The sequence below is a fragment of the Centruroides vittatus genome, unplaced genomic scaffold, assembly GCF_030686945.1.
Source record: "Centruroides vittatus isolate TY-2023 unplaced genomic scaffold, ASM3068694v2 scaffold_3192, whole genome shotgun sequence".
NCBI classification, from domain to species: Eukaryota; Metazoa; Arthropoda; class Arachnida; order Scorpiones; family Buthidae; genus Centruroides; species Centruroides vittatus.
In genome coordinates, this window is record NW_027122700.1 from 33,106 (window position 1) to 56,981 (window position 23,876).

Here is a 23,876-nt window from a genome sequence, read left to right on the forward strand (position 1 = left end):
AAAAATTGTTTAAATTGTGCAAAACCACAAAAAAAAAAAAAAAACTACATTCAAAATAGAACAGTAGAAGCCGAGTACAGTAAGACCCCGTTTAACGCTTAGATCCTAGACGACGAAGCGCTAAACGAAACATCGTTAAACGAGGTCATTTTAACATAGCCTAAATAGGAAAAGGAAAACAGGCGACCAAAAATTTTACGTAAAACTTAAAATTAATCTAAAAATAAATTTTAGAATAATTTTAAGTTTTTTTTAAATATTAATTTGCATGATAATATATGTTAAATAACACAAACATACGCACACAGAAATGTAAATTTCATTTTTTGTGATGAAAGTTCTGGCTCTTCTGAAATTCTTGGTTTTTGTCGCTATTTTTTTCTTTCCTTACGCAATTGTCGGTAGCAGAAGATCGCATCCAAAGCGCCTCGTTTTGCATTCATCAATTATACGTTTCAATTTATCACACAAGAAAATTCGATACGTCACGACATATTAAATCAAGAAAATGGCGCGACGCGTCGCTTCAGTTTCTTGATTTCAATTATAATTCTTCTGCTCTTATTGTTAGATGCAACACTATGCACTAATAAATACTTATGTAAATATACAGTATATTATGAGATTCATCAGTGATGGAGCGATCGCCGATGAATCTCTCACTTTAATGTTCTCGACACACTTTTTGAAAGGTGTTGCGCCTACCCGTGGATCCTGATATACGTCGACCACCTCGACGAAAAATTTTAACAAAACAAAGACTTTATTCATTATACCTCACACACAACTTATGAATAAATTTTCGGACAAATTCAATAAAACCTGTCCAAAACGGAATCTTTATAAGAGAAAACCTGTTTAAATAGGAAACATTATTCAGGATCAGTAGCAATTTACTGTGTTAAAAAAATCCTATCCAAACTGAGAAAACTATTCGTTGCCGATTAGTCTGATTTATCCAGGTTTCACATTACGAGTAGCGCCGGGTTCTGTTATTTTTATTTATTTATTTATTTTTCTTATCGACCTCCGTATCAAATTTTAACGAATTCCGTCCATTCCTTCCCCAGATAACGATTTTCATCCATATTCTTTATTTCACTTAAAAATTCTACTCCTTCTGTCAGAAAAGTTACGTTTTGCGAAGTGTCCGCTAGGTGCGCGCCCGTCATAAGTAAGTCATTTAAATTTAGATTTAAATTTAATTTTAGATTGTTTTTTCTTCTGAAGAATAATTTCAATTTAATTTTTAAATTTAAACTGTATTAATCTAGATTAATATACGCTTAAATTCTGGAACGTTAGAAGTCAAAAACGTTCGAAATACAATTTCATCGAACAAGCATTCCAAATTTGGAGAAAGTTTGGTAAGATTAGCTTTTATTATTCTAATTATGGATCGTTTATTTACCGAGCTGTCTGTTAGGGATAAACAACTATTGTAAGTAAGAGAAAAACTACAGGATTCGCACGTGACTCGCTTTGCCCATATTCTACAAAAAATGTACTTATTTTTTTCTGTTACCATCAAATTATATGGAAAATTCTACTCTTAAATTTCCTGTCACATCCGATATTGATTATATTCATCATTGCAATTTGCATACGACCATTGCATTTGCTCTTATTATCACACAAAATGTATTCTTATATACGATTGTACGAAAACTGGCAAAATGTTCTTGCAGGCCAGCACAATAAATAATCGCTGGTTAGAAAAATTAATCACTGGCCACTTGCTCCGAATAATAATTTGAAATATATTTAAAGAATTATTTTCAAATTTATCTTTCCATTGATTTCTCCTTTATGGAGAATTTATGTGCTACGTTTTTCGTCTTACGGCCTTCCACAGATAAACATATTGCTAAGCACGTCCGAACCGCAGACATAAATTATAAATTTAAGACCACATTTATGCATTTGCTGAGAGAATATTTTTATTAACCAACGTTTTCAGTTTATTCCTGTAGGTCATTATCAGGTTTTTTCAAACCGTTTTTAGAAACTGTTCCACGAAAAGAACATTTCATTTAAATTGTAACATTTGAAATATTCTAAATACAAATTTAAATTGAAACAAATCATTTACGAACATTTTTCATAAGCTATTTATTTAAGTTATTTCAATTTTAAATTTGCATTCGTAATTATCTAGCTATTGAACGTTGTTATATCGAGGACGACAAGTAATCATTTCCTATATTGAAAACCTATGGTTATTTTTTAAGTTTGAATGTTGTATAGATTACTCCTTATGGAATTTCGAGACTGAATATATATCTGAACTCAGAGGACTGAGACGAGTTCAACGATACCCTACTTTTGGACCGGAGACCAAAATAAGAAAGTTATCATATTTACGGTTTTTTTACAATGCATTTAACGCCATTTTAGAGTTAGTTTTCCACTTAGCGGCGTTTAACTGTTCGTGCTCCTAACGGACTCCTTCCAGAGGGGAGCCACCGAGTGTTTAATGTCACTAGTTATTGATTCACGTTAATTCTTGAACAGAAGAAAGAAAAAGGGAAACGTATTCTGAACTACAAGCAACGCCACCTCGTGGAAAACTCTAAAATGCGAAGAATGCATTGTGAAAGGCAAGAAATCGTAAATATGATAACTTTCTTATTTTGGTTTCCGGTCCAAAAGTAGGGTATCGTTGAACTCGTCTCAGTCCTCTGAGTTCAGATATATATTCAAAGTCCCGAAATTCCATAGGGAGTAATCTATTCAACAGTCCTAAATTTAATTTGAAGTTATAATAAAAATGCGCAACAATTTGTTCCTAATTGTTGCGCATTTTGGTGTTTGCTTATTATTTTAAAACAATTCAAATTGGTATTCTTGAACAATAGAAAACATTCATTGACGATAACGTTACGAAATTAAAGTGAAATTTTACAATTAATATTACAAAATATTTCTATACTTATCCTAATAAATTTCGTCTTGCTTAATTTCAGAAAAATGGCTAAAACCATGGTAATTGGCATCATTTGCTTGTTCCTCGTCGTTTCCTTTGTCGATATTGGTAGAGTACCTTTATTTCTCTCGATTCAGAATTTAATTCAAATAATATTTAATACGTTTTAATTAACAGAGAGTGTCTGGAAATGCTCGAAAGAAAGTCGGATTTTTAAAAAGTTACATCAGATTATAACTTCTAAGCAAGTCTTGAAAGTCATAGAAACAATTAGCATGGCGTGTCATTCTTGTACGAAATTTATTAAAGAAAAAATCGAATCTCTGTTTCCCAGAATTATCTGCAGTTCTGGGAACATTGCAGTGAAAAAACCCGACTGGATGGCAGAGGAGCCTTGGTATAAAAGAATGTTCCGCCGACTTCCAGACAGAAAAAATACTATTGGCTATCTTTGCATTGGAACAGAGAAGAAGATTGCTTTCGAACTGGTAGGAACAAAGATCATAGAAGCGCAGAAAAGATGGATGAATAAAGTGAACCAACAGCTGAACGTAACAGAAGACGTGATGATAAAAGGTTTTCGTCTGCTTCAACTCATATTGTGGGGAAAGATTGAATTGGATTTGGATAAATGCCAAGACACTCTCATTAAGTATTTGATCGATGGATGCCATCTGAGACGAATTTGTCCGAACGGAAAAATTAAAGTCATCATGCACTTGAAGGATATTTATGTCTTTTACCTTCGAGCGTTTTGGTTTATCCTCATAATGACCATAGTAAGTTACATATGACCCAACATATTTTTATCTGCAAAATTTTGATGAATAGATTTGATGTAATTGTTAAGATATTTAAATAACGTATGGTTAAGTCGTTAATATTTCGGACCATTTACTCTTTCTGTCTTTTCTTTTTGATTAATTGTTCTAATTATTTTAGTTGGTGGCGCTCCATTTGCTGCTGATTACTCCCGAGGAAGAGACATGGCCGGCAAAAGTTTCAATCGTGAATCTCCCGCAAAATCTAATGAAAATTTATTGAAATACTAGCTGACCCGGTCACGCGTTGTTGTGGCTCAAAATGTATCTATTATAAATGTGTAACACTTCCCCCGTGGGGGAAATTTCAAAAAATTCCTTCTTAGTGTATATTCTTTTGACGTACCCTATTAAAACGCAATCAAAAACGCATCTAAAATAGTATAATAAAAGCCGAGTTAGTTCTTCACAGTAAGCCTTAATCCCGTCACTTTTCCCGCTGGGGAATATCGAAAAATCCCTTTTTAGTGTATATTCTGTTGACGTAACCTATTAAAACGCAATTAAAAACGCAAAAAACGCATGTAAAATAGTATAATAGAAGCCGAGTTCTTCACGGTAAGCCTTAATCCCGTCCATCTCCCCCCACTGGGGGAATTTCGACATGTATATTATATAAAAACACGTGCGTATTCGAATGCAACGTTGTGTCAAAATTTCAAAGGAATCGGTAGGAACAAACGAACGTTATATTTTATTTATATTAATATTTATATTAAGTAATAATTTTAATAAAATAGGAATAATTAATAGTTATTCTCCTAACCTCACTCAGACTCTATTACACTGTAAGACAACAACACCTTGATGCTGAGAACCTTTAACTTTAATCATAAACAAACGTTTTCGGCCCATTCCATGGCCATCGTCAGGCTAACAACATTCGAATACTGTTCCGAATAACCAATTTCAAATTTAAATAAAATACAAAAGAACTCACGCGCGATGCTAAACAACGTAAACTAAAACTAATATAAACAACATAGAAAAGAACAAACGAACGTTATATATTATTTATATAGATAGATAGAAAATGATCTGCTTCAGTCCATTCTCACAGAAAAGCATAATGCCTGACAGAAAAGCAAACTTAGTTCGTCGGAAGGTAGCGCCATCTGTTGGACATAAAAGCCTTAATTTATATATAAATATATTTTTGAAAGGGGGGAGATGGTGTAGGGGTATGAAAAATAGATAGTAGCCGATTCTCAGACCTACTGAATATGCATATCAAATTTGGTAAAAATCGGTAAAGCCGTTTCGGAGGAGTACGGTAACTAACATTGTGACACGAGAATTTTATATATAAGATTTGACTTGGAAAATTCTTTAAAATTTTTATATTCAAATAAGAATAATTTCATCAAAAATAATAATGATAAAATCAAATAAACATTTTAACAAGCGTCCTTTTGTCATTTCTTAAACATTTTCTAACATATTACTGTCGTTGGTAGATAAAATTATAGCTAGAACGGTTGATAAGTTATAAGAAAAAAGACACTATAGTATTGAATCTTACCATACTATTTTGAGAGTTATCTGCGTGTTTGAAACATTATAGTTTTAGTCCTGTCAACCATCACATATTGAAAAAGTGAGGGAACACATGGTCTGAAATGAAGGAAAAATGCAATACTCTATGTTACATAGTTTATAAATTAAAATACAAATTTCTCTTTCGTAGAAGGACGTTTCCGTTTCGTCTCGGCCTTTTTGAAAATGTCCTCTGAAATGAATCCGTGTTCTTTTGCTTGTGAACACACTTAAAAAGTATGATTTATCGAAAACTGGTGCAAGTTTATGAGCCTTGTGAGAATCTCATAGAGAATCAATTGCTGTCGGCCGTTGAAATCTGAAAAAGGACGAAGAATCGTTTTTAGATTTTTCACCTTCAAGAAAACGGGGATCACTGAGCAATAATCCCTTTGTCGCTAAAGTCTTCGCATAGCACCAGTGTTTTGTGCAAATAAAAATGTTTATTGCTTGCAGCGCAGAAAGCTTCTTAGTTGTCAGTTTTGGTGTTAATTCTTTTTTATAAAAATGTCTTGTTTGTGTCTACAAATGTCACCTCACCTCACCAGATTTGATTGCATTTTAATTGCAGAATATCTTTCTATACAGCTTTGAATAGGGGTATTTTAATCACGATCACCCGGTAATTGGTGTTGGTGAGTTCATCAACAGCATCATAACGATTGTATACTTAACAGTGAAAAAAATTAAACATTAATTATTTCCCATTATTCATTAAATGTATTTTACTTTACACTGCTGTTAAATTATATTAGAAAGTGCAATTGAAATGTTTATTCTTTTGAATATAAGAAAAAATAATACAAAATTAAAATTTTCGTTACGATTGATTAATGCAATGACATCGTCTATATAAACGATCAAATGCTTAATATATTTCAATTTTTATATTTTAAATTCAAAATTTAATCGTGGCTCGAAACATTTAAAAACCAGAAAAGTATATATCCAATATCAATTCCTCTTCAAAATACATTTTTATAGACGATTAACCAGCCGTTGGCAATAATTACACCCTCGAATTTGAGATAACATTTCAAATGTATATCTTCTATAATTCATTGGTGAGTTGGCGTATCCCATCAAAACTAAACCAAACCGATGGACAGGGTAGCTATAATGCATTAGGCCCGTGGTTCTCAATCTTCATGAAGTCGGGAAACACTAAACTTCGACAATTTTTCCCGCGGACACTCTCAACCACACAATTTGTCAAAAAGTCAGACACAGAATAACGTAGTCTCTGTATCACTACAATATTAGAATTTCCGACGTTAGATTGTGACACATGTTCTTTGTACCCGTTCTTGATTGTTCGTCGTCGTGGGAACTCGAAAGGATTCTATCCGTAAAGTATTTGAATACTTAATATAAGTTCTCTTGAGCAACGAGAATTTCTTAGAATCGAATAGTTTCCAACTCTTGCATTTGAATACTTCCCCCATCATTTTGGAATTATTTTTGGATCAACTTGGATTAAACCTAGTGATAATTTTTCTTCGTATGTAAAAGAGATTTTACTATAATAATAAATATAACTGTTTAAAATTTGTTTCATATAGTTGAATGATTTAAAAAAAAGTGCTAAAACCTATATAAATGGAAAACTTGCTAAAATAGAACAAATTTTCATTACTGTGCTGTTTCGGTTTAAACAATGTTAACTGTATATATACAGATAAATTTATACAATAAAACTGTATATATATATACAAAAACCCAGCACATATTTTTCAATTTGCTTATAAAATTCTTACGCTAAATAAATAATCTTCATATGTGAAAAGAAGTGGAAAGTCAAATTACGTACATTTGTTATCGCAGCATTTTCTAATTCTTAGAATGTTATTTCGTCACTTAAATACACGATAAATTTTGTTTTATTATTTAGTTGGCTTTCGTTCACATAATATAATTTGTTTTAAACGAGAAATTATTTATCGCGGAACCGTCACAATGCCGGGCTACAATTTTTAATCACATTTTTAATTTATTTAATTTAAAATATAGGCCTTGATTTTAGCAGTGTCTTGTTCTCTGTACATCGTACTTTTCCTATTAGCAATAGACTCGTGCCAGTCACCAATCTAACTCCTTTCAGGGAAAACATTTCGAAATGAAATAAGGTGACTTCCGGTTCAAACCGAAAGTTAGTACTGTATATACTTAACCGGGCCTCCTGACCATGTGCTTTCCACTCTTGGTCTACACTTTCATTTATCTAATACGTACCGTTCTCGAGATTAAGGAAGGACAGCCAACAGACGAGAGTGGAAATTTATAGGTTTACAATTTTTTAGTGATTAGTGAGTTAAATTTTTTTCTATTTATTTAAATTTGTATTTTAAATAATCTCCGTTCGGTCATTTTGTTTATATAAATATCAGTTATTTAAATTGTAAATACAATATCTCGAATTTGTAATAAAATACGAGCATTAAACTAAACTAAATTATTGCAATATAAAACCCAAAAGCACAATAAAGGTAATTTGTGTATCGATTTTAATACTTAAGAAATAACATCAATTTTGAAAAAATATCGATTCGTGGTATTTTAATATTAATCTTCACAGGGAAGAAGTTTTCTGAAAAATGTTTTAATGGCCTTTACTATTGGCTTCACTTTCTGACAAGCCGCTTTCATAAATGTTTCTTTTAAAGATTTAGGTTTCTCGGTACAATCCACCCACGGAAGACTGCATTTTAACGTTTTCTGTACGCTACGAAATCTTCTAATTAACTTCGACCACAAAGACTCTACTTTCTTGCAATGAAAACTGATTCCTATCATCTTCCTGAATTTTGCTCTGCTATCTTTTTCAAACTATGGTCATACTTTTGGGCATTACCCAAACATTTTTCCTGGTTTCCTCTGACTTACTTCGAAAGATGTTCCAAATCTTTGATACTGGATAACTTTGATGGTCATCACCGTAAGATGTTTCGTGGAATTCTAAACAAATAAACCAATAGTATTTGCTATTTACGAATATACTTAAACCAATTTAATAATTATTTCAATTAACCTGATGGTAGAGATTTGAGGCTTATCAAACTGCAATGAAGCCTAAGTAATCGAGATCATATTGAGGAAAGACTTTTATTAATGGTTAGTGGAATGCATTTCGTTCTCAATGGACCCTCATCAGCAATAACTATATAAATTCATATACCTGCAAGATTTAACATAATAGTAACAGGCGACACGGTTACATTGTAACTGTTCGTACTTCCATCCGATTACTATTTCTACTCACAGTTCAATCAGACACTCCTCTTGTGACACTCTATTATCTCGTTAATTGAGATAATTATTAAGTTAATGTTTTACAACTATAATTAAACCAAATTAACGAAGTAAAATATAAAATTCACCTTTGAGAATTTCGAAAGTCATCCATCCAGAAAGTAAAATGGAAATAAAAACAGAAAGAAATTTCAACACTTCGATTAACGCCATTTTTTCGGAAAAATTCAATATCAAAAACAAACTTTTAACTAAAATATCAAACTTAAATTAAATGAAAAAAGAACAAGAAGAACGTTCGTAAAACATTAAACGTAACGGAAATAATTTAAACTAAAAAGAATGGGAAGAACTTTATAAATCAATAGAACATTCGTACAATTCAAACATCGCAGTACAACGAGTTGCTTAACATTCCCGGCAACGTTTAAAGGTGCGTATGTGGCAACTTCTGTTACAATATTTTACTATTAAAAACTTTTTATCTTCTTAATTAATATAGAACGGCAAAAAGCTAAATTTTGAGAGTAGTGATGAGTTTTATAAAAAAAATTGTTAATGATAACAACGAGTAAAATCGTCATTAAACCTGACCCAACTGCAGATACAACACACGACTCCATTTTTCTATCCAACCCGTCGACCTTTATCCTCGAAAATTTAATACTCTCAATTCTTCTAATAGTACTGCATTGCAGTATTATTGAGGTTTCTGTTTCTCTCAGATTTTTTAGTGTTTTTTGGGCTTTACACATCAGCAAGATTATTTTAGGTAGTTTTCGTTAGTTTTAAGTGTTCGTTATAGATAGCATGTCCATCTTACTTTGGTTGCCGTAGGGGCCAAGCATTTAGGCTCAGACGTTGCATCCTGCTTTTTCCTTATTCACATTTTCACTGTTCACAATGCTGACACTCTTATTTTTCAAAAGACCTGCATTAATAATAACGTGGTATTCAGGTTTAATGACTGTAAAGTCTTCCCACCTTATGACCCTGGCTATTATATCAAAGCCGGTATAATCATTAGGAAGAAAAACATGACTGTCTGCCTTTCTCAACATACAAACGAATACATAACCACTCTCTGTGTTACGTTATTGTCTGTATGTTCTGTCTACATTTCAGACACAAATGACATTAAGACGGTCATAGAAGACATTCACCACCTCCTCAACGTATATAAGGATAAACCTATCCAAACAAGACATGATTTTTGATCCCCAAGTCTGCAACTTAGCATAGTCCTATAAATGACTCTAGGGGTACTGTATTTAATGTAACCATGACTCAATACAACCTTACTCGTCTTAATACAATCACCGTTTGATAGAGTTTGAGATCGATATTGGAGGCTACTTCTTTCTTACGGGAATGTACGAGGTTAAGAGGAAAGTAGACAAACTTCCAGACCCTGCCCACAGGACTATATGCAAGACAGGATTACTTGATAGACATGGAAGTTTTGATTGATGGATCGAGGACTGGTAATCACACTAGATGTGCTTTTTCTGTGTTTTTGGGAGAAAAAGAAATTTTTTTTGACACGTGTTCTTCACCTGGAGTGCTCGGTCTTCCAGGCTGAGGTCCTTGCCATTCTTTTGGCAGTTCATTGGTGTGAGGAGGATTTTGTTGGAAAGGCGATTAACATCATCACTGACAGCTTTGCGGCTGTGCATGCCCTGAAAAACAAAGACAGTCTTTGTCCACTGTGCAGTGACATTCTCAACATCATCTCAACTATTTCCAACAATTTTTCTATTGAGTGGACCAGAGGGCACTGTGGTACTCCAGGGAACGAAAGAGCTGACCAGCTGGCTCAGGCTGCCGCCGACAGTCATGACATCTTCCTTGACTACTGTATTCTTCTAGCCTCGAGACTTAATCTTCTCCTTTGCAAGGAAATGATATAGATTTGACAGCACGGGTGGAAATCTATTCCCTGGATCGCATCTCCACTAGCTTCTTTCCAAGCGTCGAGCAATATCTCCATAATTAGTGGTTTAGTCTAAACTTTCAGGTGACTCAGTTTCTCATGGGACATGAGTACATAAGTCAAGTTCAAAGCTGTGCAGTTATTGTGGAGACGATGACAGGGTTCGGCACTATACCTATGCCTGCCAAATGATTCATGACATAAGGCAACTTGTAAAACTTAATTTGCGTGCTAAAAATGTGAATTGACCCTGTGATCTGAGCCTCTTTTTTGAAAACAAAGACAACTACATCCTACCGAAAGATCTTATCAACTGGTATTTTGAAAGGACTTGAATCTGGTAACTAGCTTTTTGTGCCACAATGCTGTAATACGCGTCTGGTGATTGTTTTGTGTCTTCTGTACTTCCCTTCACGTGCGATGTACAAACTGTCAAATTTGCTGTACCTGTTGGGTCATGACTTAACATGGTTCACGACCCAGGTTCTGTAAGTCGTTTGTTTGCCTCACGAACGTGGCATTATACCTGACTGTTTCTATCTTAATTTCGAAATCTTGCCATTTATAAGCCAAAAAGCCACTCTGTTCTTTACCGACTGTGCCTCGCGGTGTGAGAAAGAAATAAAGATTAGAAGAAGAAGAATAAGCACCGTTTGACCTACTCCTGTACCAAGTAGGAATAACTTAACGTAAGGAAACAGTCACCTCACCTCTAGGGTTGACCACATTTACACCATCGAAATAGATTCTGCTTGTGACTATATGTATATTTTCATACAACTGAACACACCTAGCGATACTTCTAACCAGTTTTCAATATAGCAATTTGAGAACCACTCCTTCAGAAACACTGTTTTAGACCCATTGGGGCCTAAAGCCTAGCAGCCTAAAAACAGCATGCCAGTATATTAAATGTAGAGAAAACTGCAAACTTACGTACACCGTTCAGAGAGATCCTACCTTTCTCTACTATCTATCACCTCGACCCCCTTCCCCCTCTCCCTTTTTTCTGATGGCGAAACACTCTGTGTAAGCCAATGTCTTTCGTTTAAGTCTTAAGTTTATAAAAGCAAGTAATTTCACAAAAAAATTCAAATAATTTCAGATATTTAATATTCACACATAAAAATAAGTATACAAAAGTTGATAATTTGTTTTATCTTCATATAAACTATAAAAATATGATCTAATTACAGCATATCTTACAAAATTTTTATAAACGACAAACTTAGCTACATCTACCAGATTGAAGCAGTAGATCGATTCTTTAAAATTACTTAAGTCTTACTACTATGTAATTATAAAAACTTATAAAAACGATTACACTTTATTTGTGTTGAATCGACAATTACATATGGGATTACAGTTTTGGCAATTACATCAAACAACAGATAATAATACATCAGCTACAGGTTACTCGTTCATTTCAACCTTATGTTCAAAAATAAAGAAGGAATTATTTCTTTGTAAAAAGGGCTGGCGAAAATTACAATTTAATAAAGTAAAAATTGCATTACAAATACTAGTCGTATCTTGCTTGCTCGCCATATCTAACCACCTGGAACAGCCATTCTTCACTGCAGAGATGACCTTTCTTTGTAGGCTAAAACTCTGCACAAATATGTAAAATATGGCGAGCAAGCAAGATACGACTAGTATTTGTAATGCAATTTTTACTTTATTAAAAAGGATTATTTCATTTCACAAATGCAGTAAAGGAACTTTGTGAGATTTTCCCATCGATAACATTTCGTCAGTGGGTGACACAGTTTTAGAAAAAATCACTCATCGAAGGAAATAAAAAAAATCGTAGATTGGAGCCTACTTTATCAAATATGGGCATTAGAATAATGGCAGGAGGACTTCGAATAAAACGTAAGGAAACAGATGACAACACAGAGTTCGCATGCATAATTCTTTTCTGTTAACCTACTCGCTGTCCTTGACCGCCGCTCTTCAAAAACTCTCGTGAATTTTTCCATCGGACTTTTGCCGTTCCCTTTGACGAACAAAGGAAATATACCCTCGACCCATATGGACCGGGCGTTCGTTAATTCAGAAGTCAACGATCGTCAACACAAACCATGTAGATATTTATCAACTTTTCTACGCAATTGACCCTCTCAGCATTAAAGGCCCACTATTCCCTTGTAAATTTTTATAAACTGGAAAAATAAATTGTTACTATATAATGGTATTTAACTAGTGAAGTGCTTTATTTCCGGCGCGCTGTCTCACCACTCTCTCCTCCATTCGAAACCCATTCTTCCCCTCATACGCTACCACGCGTGCGATACTTATACATATACAATAGAGCATCGTTATCCGACTCAATTGGGGACTGGAGATGGTCAGATAACCGAAAAGTATGAAAAAATACATTACTAGTACAGTATATTAGTATATTCCATGTAATTAGTATATTAGTATATCGCTATTAACCTTCGCGTTGAATTTTCATCGATGTTAAGCCTAACAAAATTTTAAAAAAATAATAATTGTCGCTATTGTATCGTTAAAAATTACTTCTTTATTTTGAACAAAATAAATACAGTACTGTACTGTATATTGAAAAATATAAAACAAAAAAAATATATATATTCGGGTTACATATTTTACATAAGGTAGGCCTATACATTACAAAAAGAAGTCCAAAATTTTTTTCTGCTTTACAGCTGACACTCGTTTTTTTTGCCGCCAAATCTCGCACACGTTTTAAAAACAGCAATTGGATAGCTTCGTTAAATAAAATTAAGCCTGGTTTAAATACTGGCCTCCCTTTCATGGTCGAGCCTGTGTTACCAGCTAAAACAAGCAAAAATTTAACAAAAATAATATTGAAGTAGCCAAGACATAGCCAAATATTGTAACGCCACATCACTAGCGGACATTTGAATTTGCCGAGTAGAACGAGGTCGGTTAATCGATGTGACGGTTGATCGGGGTTCGGATAATCGATGCTCTACTGTACTGACATAACAGTTACATAAACGGCATTTTTGTTTTCGTAATGTATTAACATTTCATACAATTTATTACACATTAAGTACAAAACTATAAATCCACTTTTCAAATTTAAAATGTGCTTTACATAATGGCGGTGACTGAACCCTAAACACCGGAGCTCGATTGGGGGTTCGCACCTTACTCGGACGAGCTGGCAGCGAGAGTTTTTCCGGGTTTTCCTCCTTGCCGATGATGCCTGAATAAGGGCCAGCATCCCCCAAGTCCTCCCGGAAGGTATTTCTATCTCGTCTTCTCGCGGTGGCCGTCTCCTATAAGGCCGTCTCTTCAGTCGCTGTGCGATCATCTCCTGTTTCTTCTGGAGTATAAAGCCACATATGAGCTACAAACTCCTCTCACATACCAGAATACCAGAAAATGTGCTTTAGTTCCTATCTTTGGGAAAAAATATTATTAATTGTAGTATTTAATAAATGTTAACATTTACAATTCTGCGCTTTCTAATTTAAATTTTGAGTCTTTTGTCAGGTACAGTAACTAAGTATTGTAGTTTTTCAATTTGTATTCTAAAATTAGGATACCGATATACAGTACTTGTATAATAAATTCAATTGAACTGAATTGATTGAAAAAACTTAAACCTTCTCAACAACATGTGATTATTATAAATTGATATTTATTGGAAAAGTCACAAAAGATTTAGTATTTTATTTAAAAAATCTTTCGACTGTATTTTCTATTCTCTAAAAGCCAAATTATTTTATAACTTATAATTAATACGTTTATTTCCTTTTGTTCAAACTTATCATTCTGTATTATATGATAATTGCTCGTTTTCTTGCTTTATTTACATGCAGAACATACCAAATAATGGAAAATAGTACAGGAATTAAAAATAAAGCATGAAATATAGTTTGTGCAGCAATTATAACAGTAATTTTCACAAATATTTTACTCAAAAACACAGTTTTCTGTAAAACAATCAACACACCAATGCCTGTTGAGAATGCGCCCTGAAATATTGGAAATCCCACATTATATAAACTATGTTTTAACTTCCCATTTATGGTTTTATCTGGCGATGTGAGAAAAGAATAACATATGTGAGTGGGATAATTAACACAAAACCCCATACAGACTACCAAGAAATACATGGAGGAGATGTCCAAATCGACACCCCACAACGACATATAACCCAGGGTTTGTATCGTAATAGACGAAGTACAGAGAGCAACGACAACCGAATACAAAATATTTGGATTAAAGCAAGCAAAAATCACAAGATTTATTAACGATGTCATCCAAAAAAATTGAAAAAAAATTTCTTTAATAATGATGCGTTGCTCAACAATAGGCGATATCATGGTGTGGATAAAAACGGAGAAAGGAAATTTCTCTGCTATCTGTTGTATATCGTTGACTAATTTCGATTCTGTGTTTCGATCAGAAACATTTCTTGCTAAAAGAAAGAAACGACTGCAAATAATATCGGTATAATTATGATTAAACACGATATCGTTCTGGTACTGTTTGGCTCCCGGAAATTTCAGGAAAACCTCTCGTAAAGCATCGATGAAATCTTGTTTCGTAGATAAATCGTATCCCATTAAAGAATATTTTGCTGCTGAATGGTGTTGAAAATCTTTATAAAACTTCAACCAAGATACATCTATATTTGCCACGTTTGGATGAGACTGGAACTTCTTAATCATGTCGTCTAATGACTTCTGAACAACTGGATTTGAATAATCTAAGGTTTCGTTAATCACTATATGAATAGCGTACGGATATTCAGTAAAATATTTATAAAATACCTAGAATGCTCGGGTAATTTCGGAATTTTCGGGATAAAAACCGAAAACATTGAAACCTTCGTTCAAAGAAATGATTCCCCATATACCTAAAGATAAACTAACGACGTACACAATTAATATAATAATTTTACTTGATGAATAAAACAGAAACGATGCGAATTTTTCCTTGAAAAATTTCAAGAAAATGTCTTCCTGCTCTTCTTCTTCATTGGTATAATTCATATTGAGTTCTGAAAAAATATTGAAAGCGTATTTATTACATTTATTATAATTAGAATTATTCGATTAACATTCTAAAGAATAATCTAAATATTTATGACGAGGTCAACAATGAAAATGTTAACTAGTTCATAAATATAAACAATAAAAGATTTTAATTGTTTCATCACTTTTAAAGTGAAACTTGTATAGAAGAATTATCATATAAGAAAGCTTTTTCTATATAATTTTCATTTTATAACCAGAAATATTAATATATATATATATATATATATATTTACATCATGTGAAACTGCCCACTGCCCACTTGCCAGAAGGACAAGGGTCTAGACTAGAGTCTAGACCCTTGTCTTTAGTTTTTAAATCATACCGCTAGGCTGATAGCACCAATATCCAGACTCCATTTGTTCTATTTTCTACTCACAATTACAAATTTTGAATGTTTTATTTGTAAATATTAAGAGTTAAAAATGAACTTAAATTAATAGATAGACACTTACCTATAAATGAATGGTTTTTCCATAAAAACATTAATTAATACAGTAATATTTAGAACGGAATGCTCTAACACATACATTAGTTTATAAAGTAGAATTATGAATAAAATAAAATATAAGGAAATTTAATAGTTGATATTTTCTCACTTTGAGAAGTGCTCATGGAAATCTTTTCTGGCTACGAACTTCTACGAATTTAAAGTTTTCTCAAAACTCTCTCAACTAATAATAATAGAACATTTATTATATTTACCACTAAATAGCGAACACTCTAAATAACCGACCTTACGAAAACACAAGTCCCATTTTCAATATTCTGTAATGACTACGTACGAAATATTTTAAACCGAAAAGAATTGGTACAAATACGTTTTCAGGGGACGAATTTCGATGGTAAGGCGTCGAATAAAGACGCAGAAAATAGAAATGGAGAGGAGGGCAAGTTGTAGAAAGCCGAACAATACTCTTTATCTGTTACAGAACACCAATCTTGTTAAGTTGTCGTTACTTATCGTAATACATATTAGTGTTCTTAAAATTTGTCTTATTGTTGCAATTAATATTACGGTAGCATGAAACCGTAAACTTTTCCACAGTTTCGACAAAAACCGTAGTACAGAAGTAACACACACACACAAAAAAAATCAAAACAGTTATGAAAAAGCGTTTATTCGGGCAAAAGTTTAAAGCGACTGACAAATCTTTTTTCGTCCTACGAAGGAGATTTGCAAGTCACTTTAAAGTGTGAGAAAGTATTTGGTATTCTGGCATTTAAGACTTCATTAAAGATCTTAACAGCTTTTTGGCGGCAAAAGTGTATTTTTTTAATAAATCATTTATTAAAAAAAAGCAAAAATGTTCGAAAAGATACACCTACTCGATGACTACAAAGCAGAGAAACCTCAATTATTACACAGTGTATTATTATTAGTCGCTTAGATCATAAATAATATTGTGAGATCCGGAAATTCCCCTGAACGTAAAATTATAATAATTGTTCCCTATATTAAATTAAGAATTTTCCTATTATAAACATCCTGTCTAGAAAAGGTCCTGGACGAGAAAATATGCGTCCCTGGCCGTATAACTGTCAACTATCCTTTGTTCTTAAGCTGTGTACAGATCATCTTGCAACCTAAGTTTATAGTTAACGTCCGAATTCGTCATATATTTTTTTTGTCCCGAGAACACCTATGACCCAAATCGCCATCAACCTTTGATCACGTGACCAATTTTCCCAGCCTAAATCTATAAAAGCCACTTCTTTCCCCCCTCAGGGGAGTCTCTTATCATCTGCCGGACCAACGCCATCGCAGGTTGTCACCGCTCTGGACTTAAGTTCCCGCATCACCGCACTCAGTTGTGACTTTATAAAACTGTGCCATTCCCAGATACCGATTTACACTTCTTGGATAACAAAGTGCTAACTCTCTAAGGAAACTAATAATGAGGTATGAACTGAACCTGTAAGCTCTCTCTCGAACCCTACGCGAATTAGGAAAATTAGTCAATTTGTGTAATTGTGTCCTTTCTTTAAATCCAATAAAACTTGTTTAAATTGTTAAATGGTGTCCTCTTTCACTCGAATATCGCTTTCGCCTTATCGTTAACCCCATCTCACCTCCTATCCACTCGCCCGACAAGAAGAGTCCTGACTCTCGGGACTGAAATCGAAACTTTAGCCATCTTGACAAGTGAAAGGTCAACGACCTGTTGCCAGAAAGGGGAGATACGACTTCCTCCTACCTCTCTCGATCTCACAATATTATAAAAGCAAGTATATCGAACAGATCAAACTTTGTCTATTAATATATTTCAAACCTCACTCACTGCATTCCATTGTATTTAACGTAAAATGAGATCTTCCACGTTGAAAGTATGATAAACAATTGTAAATTATCCGATGGATCGAAATCCACGGAAACAATATGGGTATATATTAAGGACTCAATCGACGACCAATTACACGTGCACAAAATTGACAAAAAAAGCAGTAATTTATTCAAATAGTACAATAACCGTGAAATAATTCCTACCGCTCAACTTTACACGATATACGACTTAAAACTAAGAAAATTTACAATACTACATATACATATATACATACACGCTTTTCTCATACACAATAATTGCATACAGTCACCTTGAATGAATCACGGCATTAGGTTAAGTGAATGCGACATGGTCTCGAGTTCCCGAGCGTTTTTTTCTACATCACACCTCAAAACTAATAGTTCTGTTTGAATCCTGGATGTAATTCACTTTACAAGACGTACATCCTTCATTGCTATTCTTCAATTGCCCTACTGTGGAAACGGATTGTACTTTTTGACTGAATATTGTCTCCCTTTCTCACTGCTGATTTCCCGGCCTAACTCTGACGTTCTTGCTGACCTTAGTACTTTCCTCAACGAACCCGAAAACAAATCTGTGGCCTCAATCGTGAGAGTTCCCTGATTTATACTTCTTGCTCTCTGGAAGTCAGCTTCACTCACGTGTCCCACCCTGGAGCAATCAGAAGGCTTTTTTCATTGTACCTAAGAAGTGACGACATAAAAAAAAAAAAAAAAAAAAACTACACACGACAATCGTACAATACAAGAAAACCGGATACATACAAAAAAGAAACCGAGACAACAAAAAATAAAAATAATAATACATAGCCGTGTAGCACTACACAATGATTAATTCGCAAATTTTACTTTTCAGATGGGGCGAAAAAACTGACGTCGCATATGAGCTACACTGCGCAAAAAAATTGAAATTAATGCTCGCACAGAGTCTAGACTTTCATAACAGGTGGCAGTGCAATCTGTAAGCATGGTCAATTTTTGAGTTTTAATTACTACTCATTTTAACGTTTTTGCTATAAATTCTTCTCATATATTCTGCAGGAAAATAATTCATTTACATTGTACAGCTGGTAAGTTTTTTCGACACTTTCACAAGCAATACAATTTTGGTTTTTAGAACTGATTATCGTTTCTCTATATTTTGTTTACGAGCCAAAGCTTCAGGTTGTAATGCCAATGATTAGAAAGAATTCACTTTTGTATATATTTTTAAAATAGCAAGTGACCTGATACTAAATTTTCTATTCATAAGGTATTAACTGTGTACCGTAAATGTGTTTAATTTACACATTTGCGGTACAATGATTTACAAAATATTGTGAAAATTCGAACCCGCCGGAACCAAACACTAGCAATAAACATTTTTATTGTTTGGTTCCCACGGAGAAAAAAATGAATCATAAGGAACAAAAATCGAATAGTGCTGGTTGGTGGAGAAGAGGAACGTGACCGAGACGATAAAAGGGCAACGAGAGAAAGAAAGGGGGTCAGTTACGTAATGTATGTTAGACAGTGTGTGCGTTCCGAGTCACGAGTCCGGAACCCGACGTCGAACGAAAGGATACCCGAGCTGAGGATACCTTCGTTGAACTTGTGCCAAGACCCACTCGGATCAAGAGGTATGACCACCCCGAATTCATGTGAACTCTTCCTCCGGGTACTTTAAACTTTAGGCGACGGTATTTCACCCTCATTTGTAGCTGTAGCTTTTAGTCTTAATAAATTGTTGTTTTTATAAATGGTCAATGTCTCTTATTCGAGTATCGCCGCCGCTCTATCGTCAGACCATCCACTTCCTCACTCTCACTCACGTAACGCGTGACGCATAACAACCTCGAACCGCCATCTTGACCGTGGGCAGGCCTCACCAACCTGTTAGCCAAGAAAAAGAAGTGCGACTCCGTCCACCTCCCGGCGCACCCACAATATAAAAGTCACAGCTATTCTTGGACTTAATTTAGATCATTCATTTTACATCACGCATTAGAAAATAGTTAAGCCCGGTATCCACTCTCACACTTATGAACGTTTTTTGTTACTGGCACTACTGGATGTGTTTCAATTAAATAAAGGTTAGATTCACTAGTAGTGCGACCATCAGTTTATTATGTTTAAATAAATAATTTTAGATTAATTGGCATTGCATCCGCAAGGCAAGCAAGTGTTGCAAGTCCGAGTTTCGCTCTGGGTCGATTCTTATCTTTCAGTTTAATATTGTTTGCCACAAAGGAGAAAGCAAAGGGACGTGCCTTCCTTTGACCGCTAAAAGAAGCAATCGGCATGGAAGCAAGGTCAAATTGCATTTATGAGTTTTCAGTTTCCCCTACTGGGATGTCTCAGATTTAGGAAGCCAGAAAATCTGTCAATTAGCACCTCTATGTGAAAAATGCAGCCTTAAACTTTCTAGGCATTTGGTTGTGTGGGAAAGGTCTTTCCATTTCTCACAGTTATGAATGAAATGAAGCCTTTACCACGCAACCCTGGAACCAAAAATATCTTCTGCAATAAGAGTATATATTATAATATATTATTTTCTCATTGCACAACAATTAGGATTCTCTCCGAGCCAGACAAAGACAAAATACATTTCGTTAAGAAAAATCTACATCAATGAATTTCGTTTATTTTTTCTAATTTTATAAGTTCAATTTCAAGTAATTTTATGTAAATATTTGAACATATTTCCTCTTTTTTTGGATCAATCATTCATGAAGTAAAATGTGAAAAAATCGAACCCGCCGGAACCAAATGCTAGCAATAAAATGTTTTATTGTTTGGTTCCCATGGAGAAACCATGAACCATGAGGAACAAAATCCGAATAGTGCTGGTTGGTGAAAGAGAGAAACGTGACCAAGACGATAAAAGGGCAATGAGAGAGGAAAAGGGGGTCGGTTACATAGTGTCCATCTGATCGACTCAAGGTCAGTTACATAGTGTCTGTCCGATTGACTCCAGGTCAGTTATGTAGTGTCCATTGGATAGTGTGTGCGCGTCCCAACGTCTAACGAAAGGATACCCGAGGGTATCTCAACCCTGTAACAAGACCAATTTGGACCACGAGGTATGACTCCCCAAATTTGTGTAAACTCTCTTTCCACGTGGCTAAGCCGTAGGCGACAGTAGCTCGCCCCTATTGTAACTGTAGCTTAGTCTTAATAAATTGCTGTTGTTGTTATTATACGTTGTTAATGTCCTTTATTCGAGTATCGCCGCCGCTCTATCGTCGAACCCATCAATTTTTTCATTCTCACTCCCGTAACGAATCCGAACCACCATCTTGACCGTGGGCAGGTCTCACTGACCTGTTAGCCAAGAAAAAGGAGGTGCGACTCCGTCCACCTCCCGGCACACCCACAAAAATAATTCGAAAAATTAAAACACAACAGGGAAAAGCGAAAAAATCAGAAGGCTGCAAAGGTAAGTGAACGTCAAATGAGAAAATTTCAAAGTTTGATTCTGAAAAAGAAAATGGCTTAGTACTAGGGTTCCACAAACGAGATCCCGGGAAACAGTTCACTTTTATCTGGAATACCGGGACAAGCAAATGATCGAGAAATGAGAAACCCTACTGGACATTTCATTTAATGTTCAAATTTTACACAAGTTCAGTACTGTTTACAAAAAACTTATAAATCTTTTGCTAGTCATTCGACTACTTATCGTCTAAGTAAGTTCTGAAATTTATCTGGTAGTAAAAAACGTATTCTTAAATATTTGTATTTTTCATCAGTGTACTATTAAAGTAAACGTTTGACTATAACATGATTATATTACTTGTATAATTCCCAAGTTTAGCACTACTAATTTCAACACTGATTTCGAGAAAAGTTGAGTATTCGAAAGAGGTGAACATCACCTAATGTATTATAATGAAAGTCAGCTTAACTTTTTTTTCATGTTTTCAGTTATTATTATACTAGAGAGTCGTTAATCCGAACCCCGGTAATCCGAATCGCCGATTATCCGAACGATTTTCGGTCGGACTGTGTCGTGCTGAATTGAACTTTTTTGATACTAGATTTACTTCTAAAGTATAATTTTCATGTTTCTATATTCTTCAATATATTTATTTTGTTTGTACAAAATAAAGAAATAATTTTTAATGATACAACAGCCTCGATTATTATTATAAAAATTTTCGTTAGGCGTAAAATCAACGAAAATTCAACACGAAGGGACACGTAACGGAGAAAAATCTGAACATCGGACAGGTTAATATTTTTTCCGTACATAATCGGTTATCCGAACAAATGACTAATCCAAACAACCCCAGTCCCCAATTGATTCGGATTAACGACTCTCTACTGTATTATTATTTTAAATCACAAACGTCATGATAAATATGCTAAACTAATTGATGAACATTATGTTTAAAACAATCTTTTCTTTACCTGAAACAGATTTACACGAAAGGGGATTAAGACCTTTTTCTTCTCTGTAGCCACTCAATGCCAGACAACCTCCAAAAAACGTCAGCTGAAAAAAATATGTGAAACAGATGCAGGTAGCAGCATAGAAACCGAATATTCTAACCACTGGAAATGGACAATTCATTGCAATGCAATAAGAACAAAAGTTGGTTAACGAAGTTATAGTTATGGATACTGCTGCATTCGAATACGTATCCTCCATTCGCTTTTCAACTGAATCGCTAGTATCGGTTGTTCTCCAACACACAATTACTACGAACGAATCGTCCACTTCTGTCACTGAAAAACAATGTCAAAACATTAGTCACTAAATAAATGTACACATCATATAACCTATTATATTACCTACCCAGAACAGCAAATGGAAGAGTAACGTTATAATAAGTAGTTTCTACTCCGCAAGCAAATAGTAATCCGAACGAGGCAGCTACAGCCATTCCAGCTGACACGACACTGGCTACACCCATCCACGGTTTGCTTCTAACCCAACTATTAGTCATGTTGCTCAACATGCTGAACAAACAAGTTACGATTATAGTGATGCCTATATATGGTATCAAGTCCTGCAAATCTAACATTATTTGATCATTGACAGAGGCGAATGGTTCGAAAAAAGTCTCGACATACTTAAATTCGAATTCCTTCATACGCTTGTAAAGTGCTTTACTCCATGCTCTATTCCACTCTGTTTTACTTGCGTTGCTATTGTCCAATGGATACGATAAACGAATGGCGTATACTTCTTCTATATAACCGTTACCATCAACGACCACACCTCCGAAACTAAATATCATTATTTTATAAGCAAATGTAAAAGGATCTATATCTACGGGATACTTGAATTTCAGTTTTCTCAAAACGACATCATCCGAATAATTTAATAAAGTGGAAATTGGATTTTCGAAACATTTTTCGTAGGCCCGTCCACAAATATCTTTGTAACCAATTTGTCTTTTATCAATATCCACTGTGATGTTACTTGCTATTTCGCTTATCATTCGAACTTCAAGGAAAACATTTTTCTGCAACATATTTTTGTCTTCTCTGTGTTTTATGTAGATCATAGGTATATCTACTACATGAGTTAATCTTTGATAATCGAAAAATTCCGAAGTGTTCATCGGAAATGTTTTGTCTATGAATTGTCTGATTTCAAAAATATTTCCTCTGTCAGCAGATATCAAACTATTAGCATCATTATTAAATTTCACGTTCAAAAATCCAAAAGACAATAAAGCACAAAAAAGGGAAGGTAAAGCGACAAAGTAATACGGATGTTGTCCAATTTTCTTTCCAAGTCTTCCTAAACACGTAGAAAAACTTTCACTTAAACACGTGAGCTTTGATTTCTTCTCCATCTTGTAAATTTCTATTTCTAAAATAGAATAGTTTACAAATAATTAATTATTCAATGCAACTTCGGGCTAAAATAATTTATGCTGTTAAAAATATTTGAAATCTTTTAATTCAAATTTAAGTAAACATTATTTATATTACTTTCTGTTATATAGTTATAATTTTACTGTTCTGGCTGTTATAAATAACAAAGTGAAACTATGACTATCGGTCAGAATTAACCTTACCAAAGAATTTTACAATTTTGGACTCAAAACACCTTGAAACATTGAGAAAT

At 34.1% G+C, this 23,876-nt stretch overlaps 2 protein-coding genes across 2 annotated transcripts; one reads left to right on the forward strand and one right to left on the reverse strand.

Moving 5' to 3' along the window:
- Positions 1-2,859: 2,859 nt before the first annotated feature.
- On the forward strand, positions 2,860-3,970 carry LOC136988138 (uncharacterized). The gene is made up of 3 exons (XM_067285966.1): positions 2,860-3,034; positions 3,104-3,705; positions 3,869-3,970. The coding sequence occupies exons 1-3, from the start codon at positions 2,971-2,973 to the stop codon at positions 3,968-3,970; spliced, it is 768 nt and encodes a 255-aa protein (XP_067142067.1). The 5' UTR covers positions 2,860-2,970.
- A 10,902-nt stretch (positions 3,971-14,872) lies between these two features.
- LOC136988140 (patched domain-containing protein 3-like) lies at positions 14,873-23,601 on the reverse strand. The gene is made up of 5 exons (XM_067285967.1): positions 22,593-23,601; positions 22,205-22,522; positions 15,330-15,473; positions 14,986-15,197; positions 14,873-14,905 (listed from the first exon to the last, which is right to left on the reverse strand). Exons 1-5 carry the CDS (start codon positions 23,599-23,601, stop codon positions 14,873-14,875), a joined length of 1,716 nt encoding a protein of 571 aa, XP_067142068.1.
- Positions 23,602-23,876: the final 275 nt, after the last annotated feature.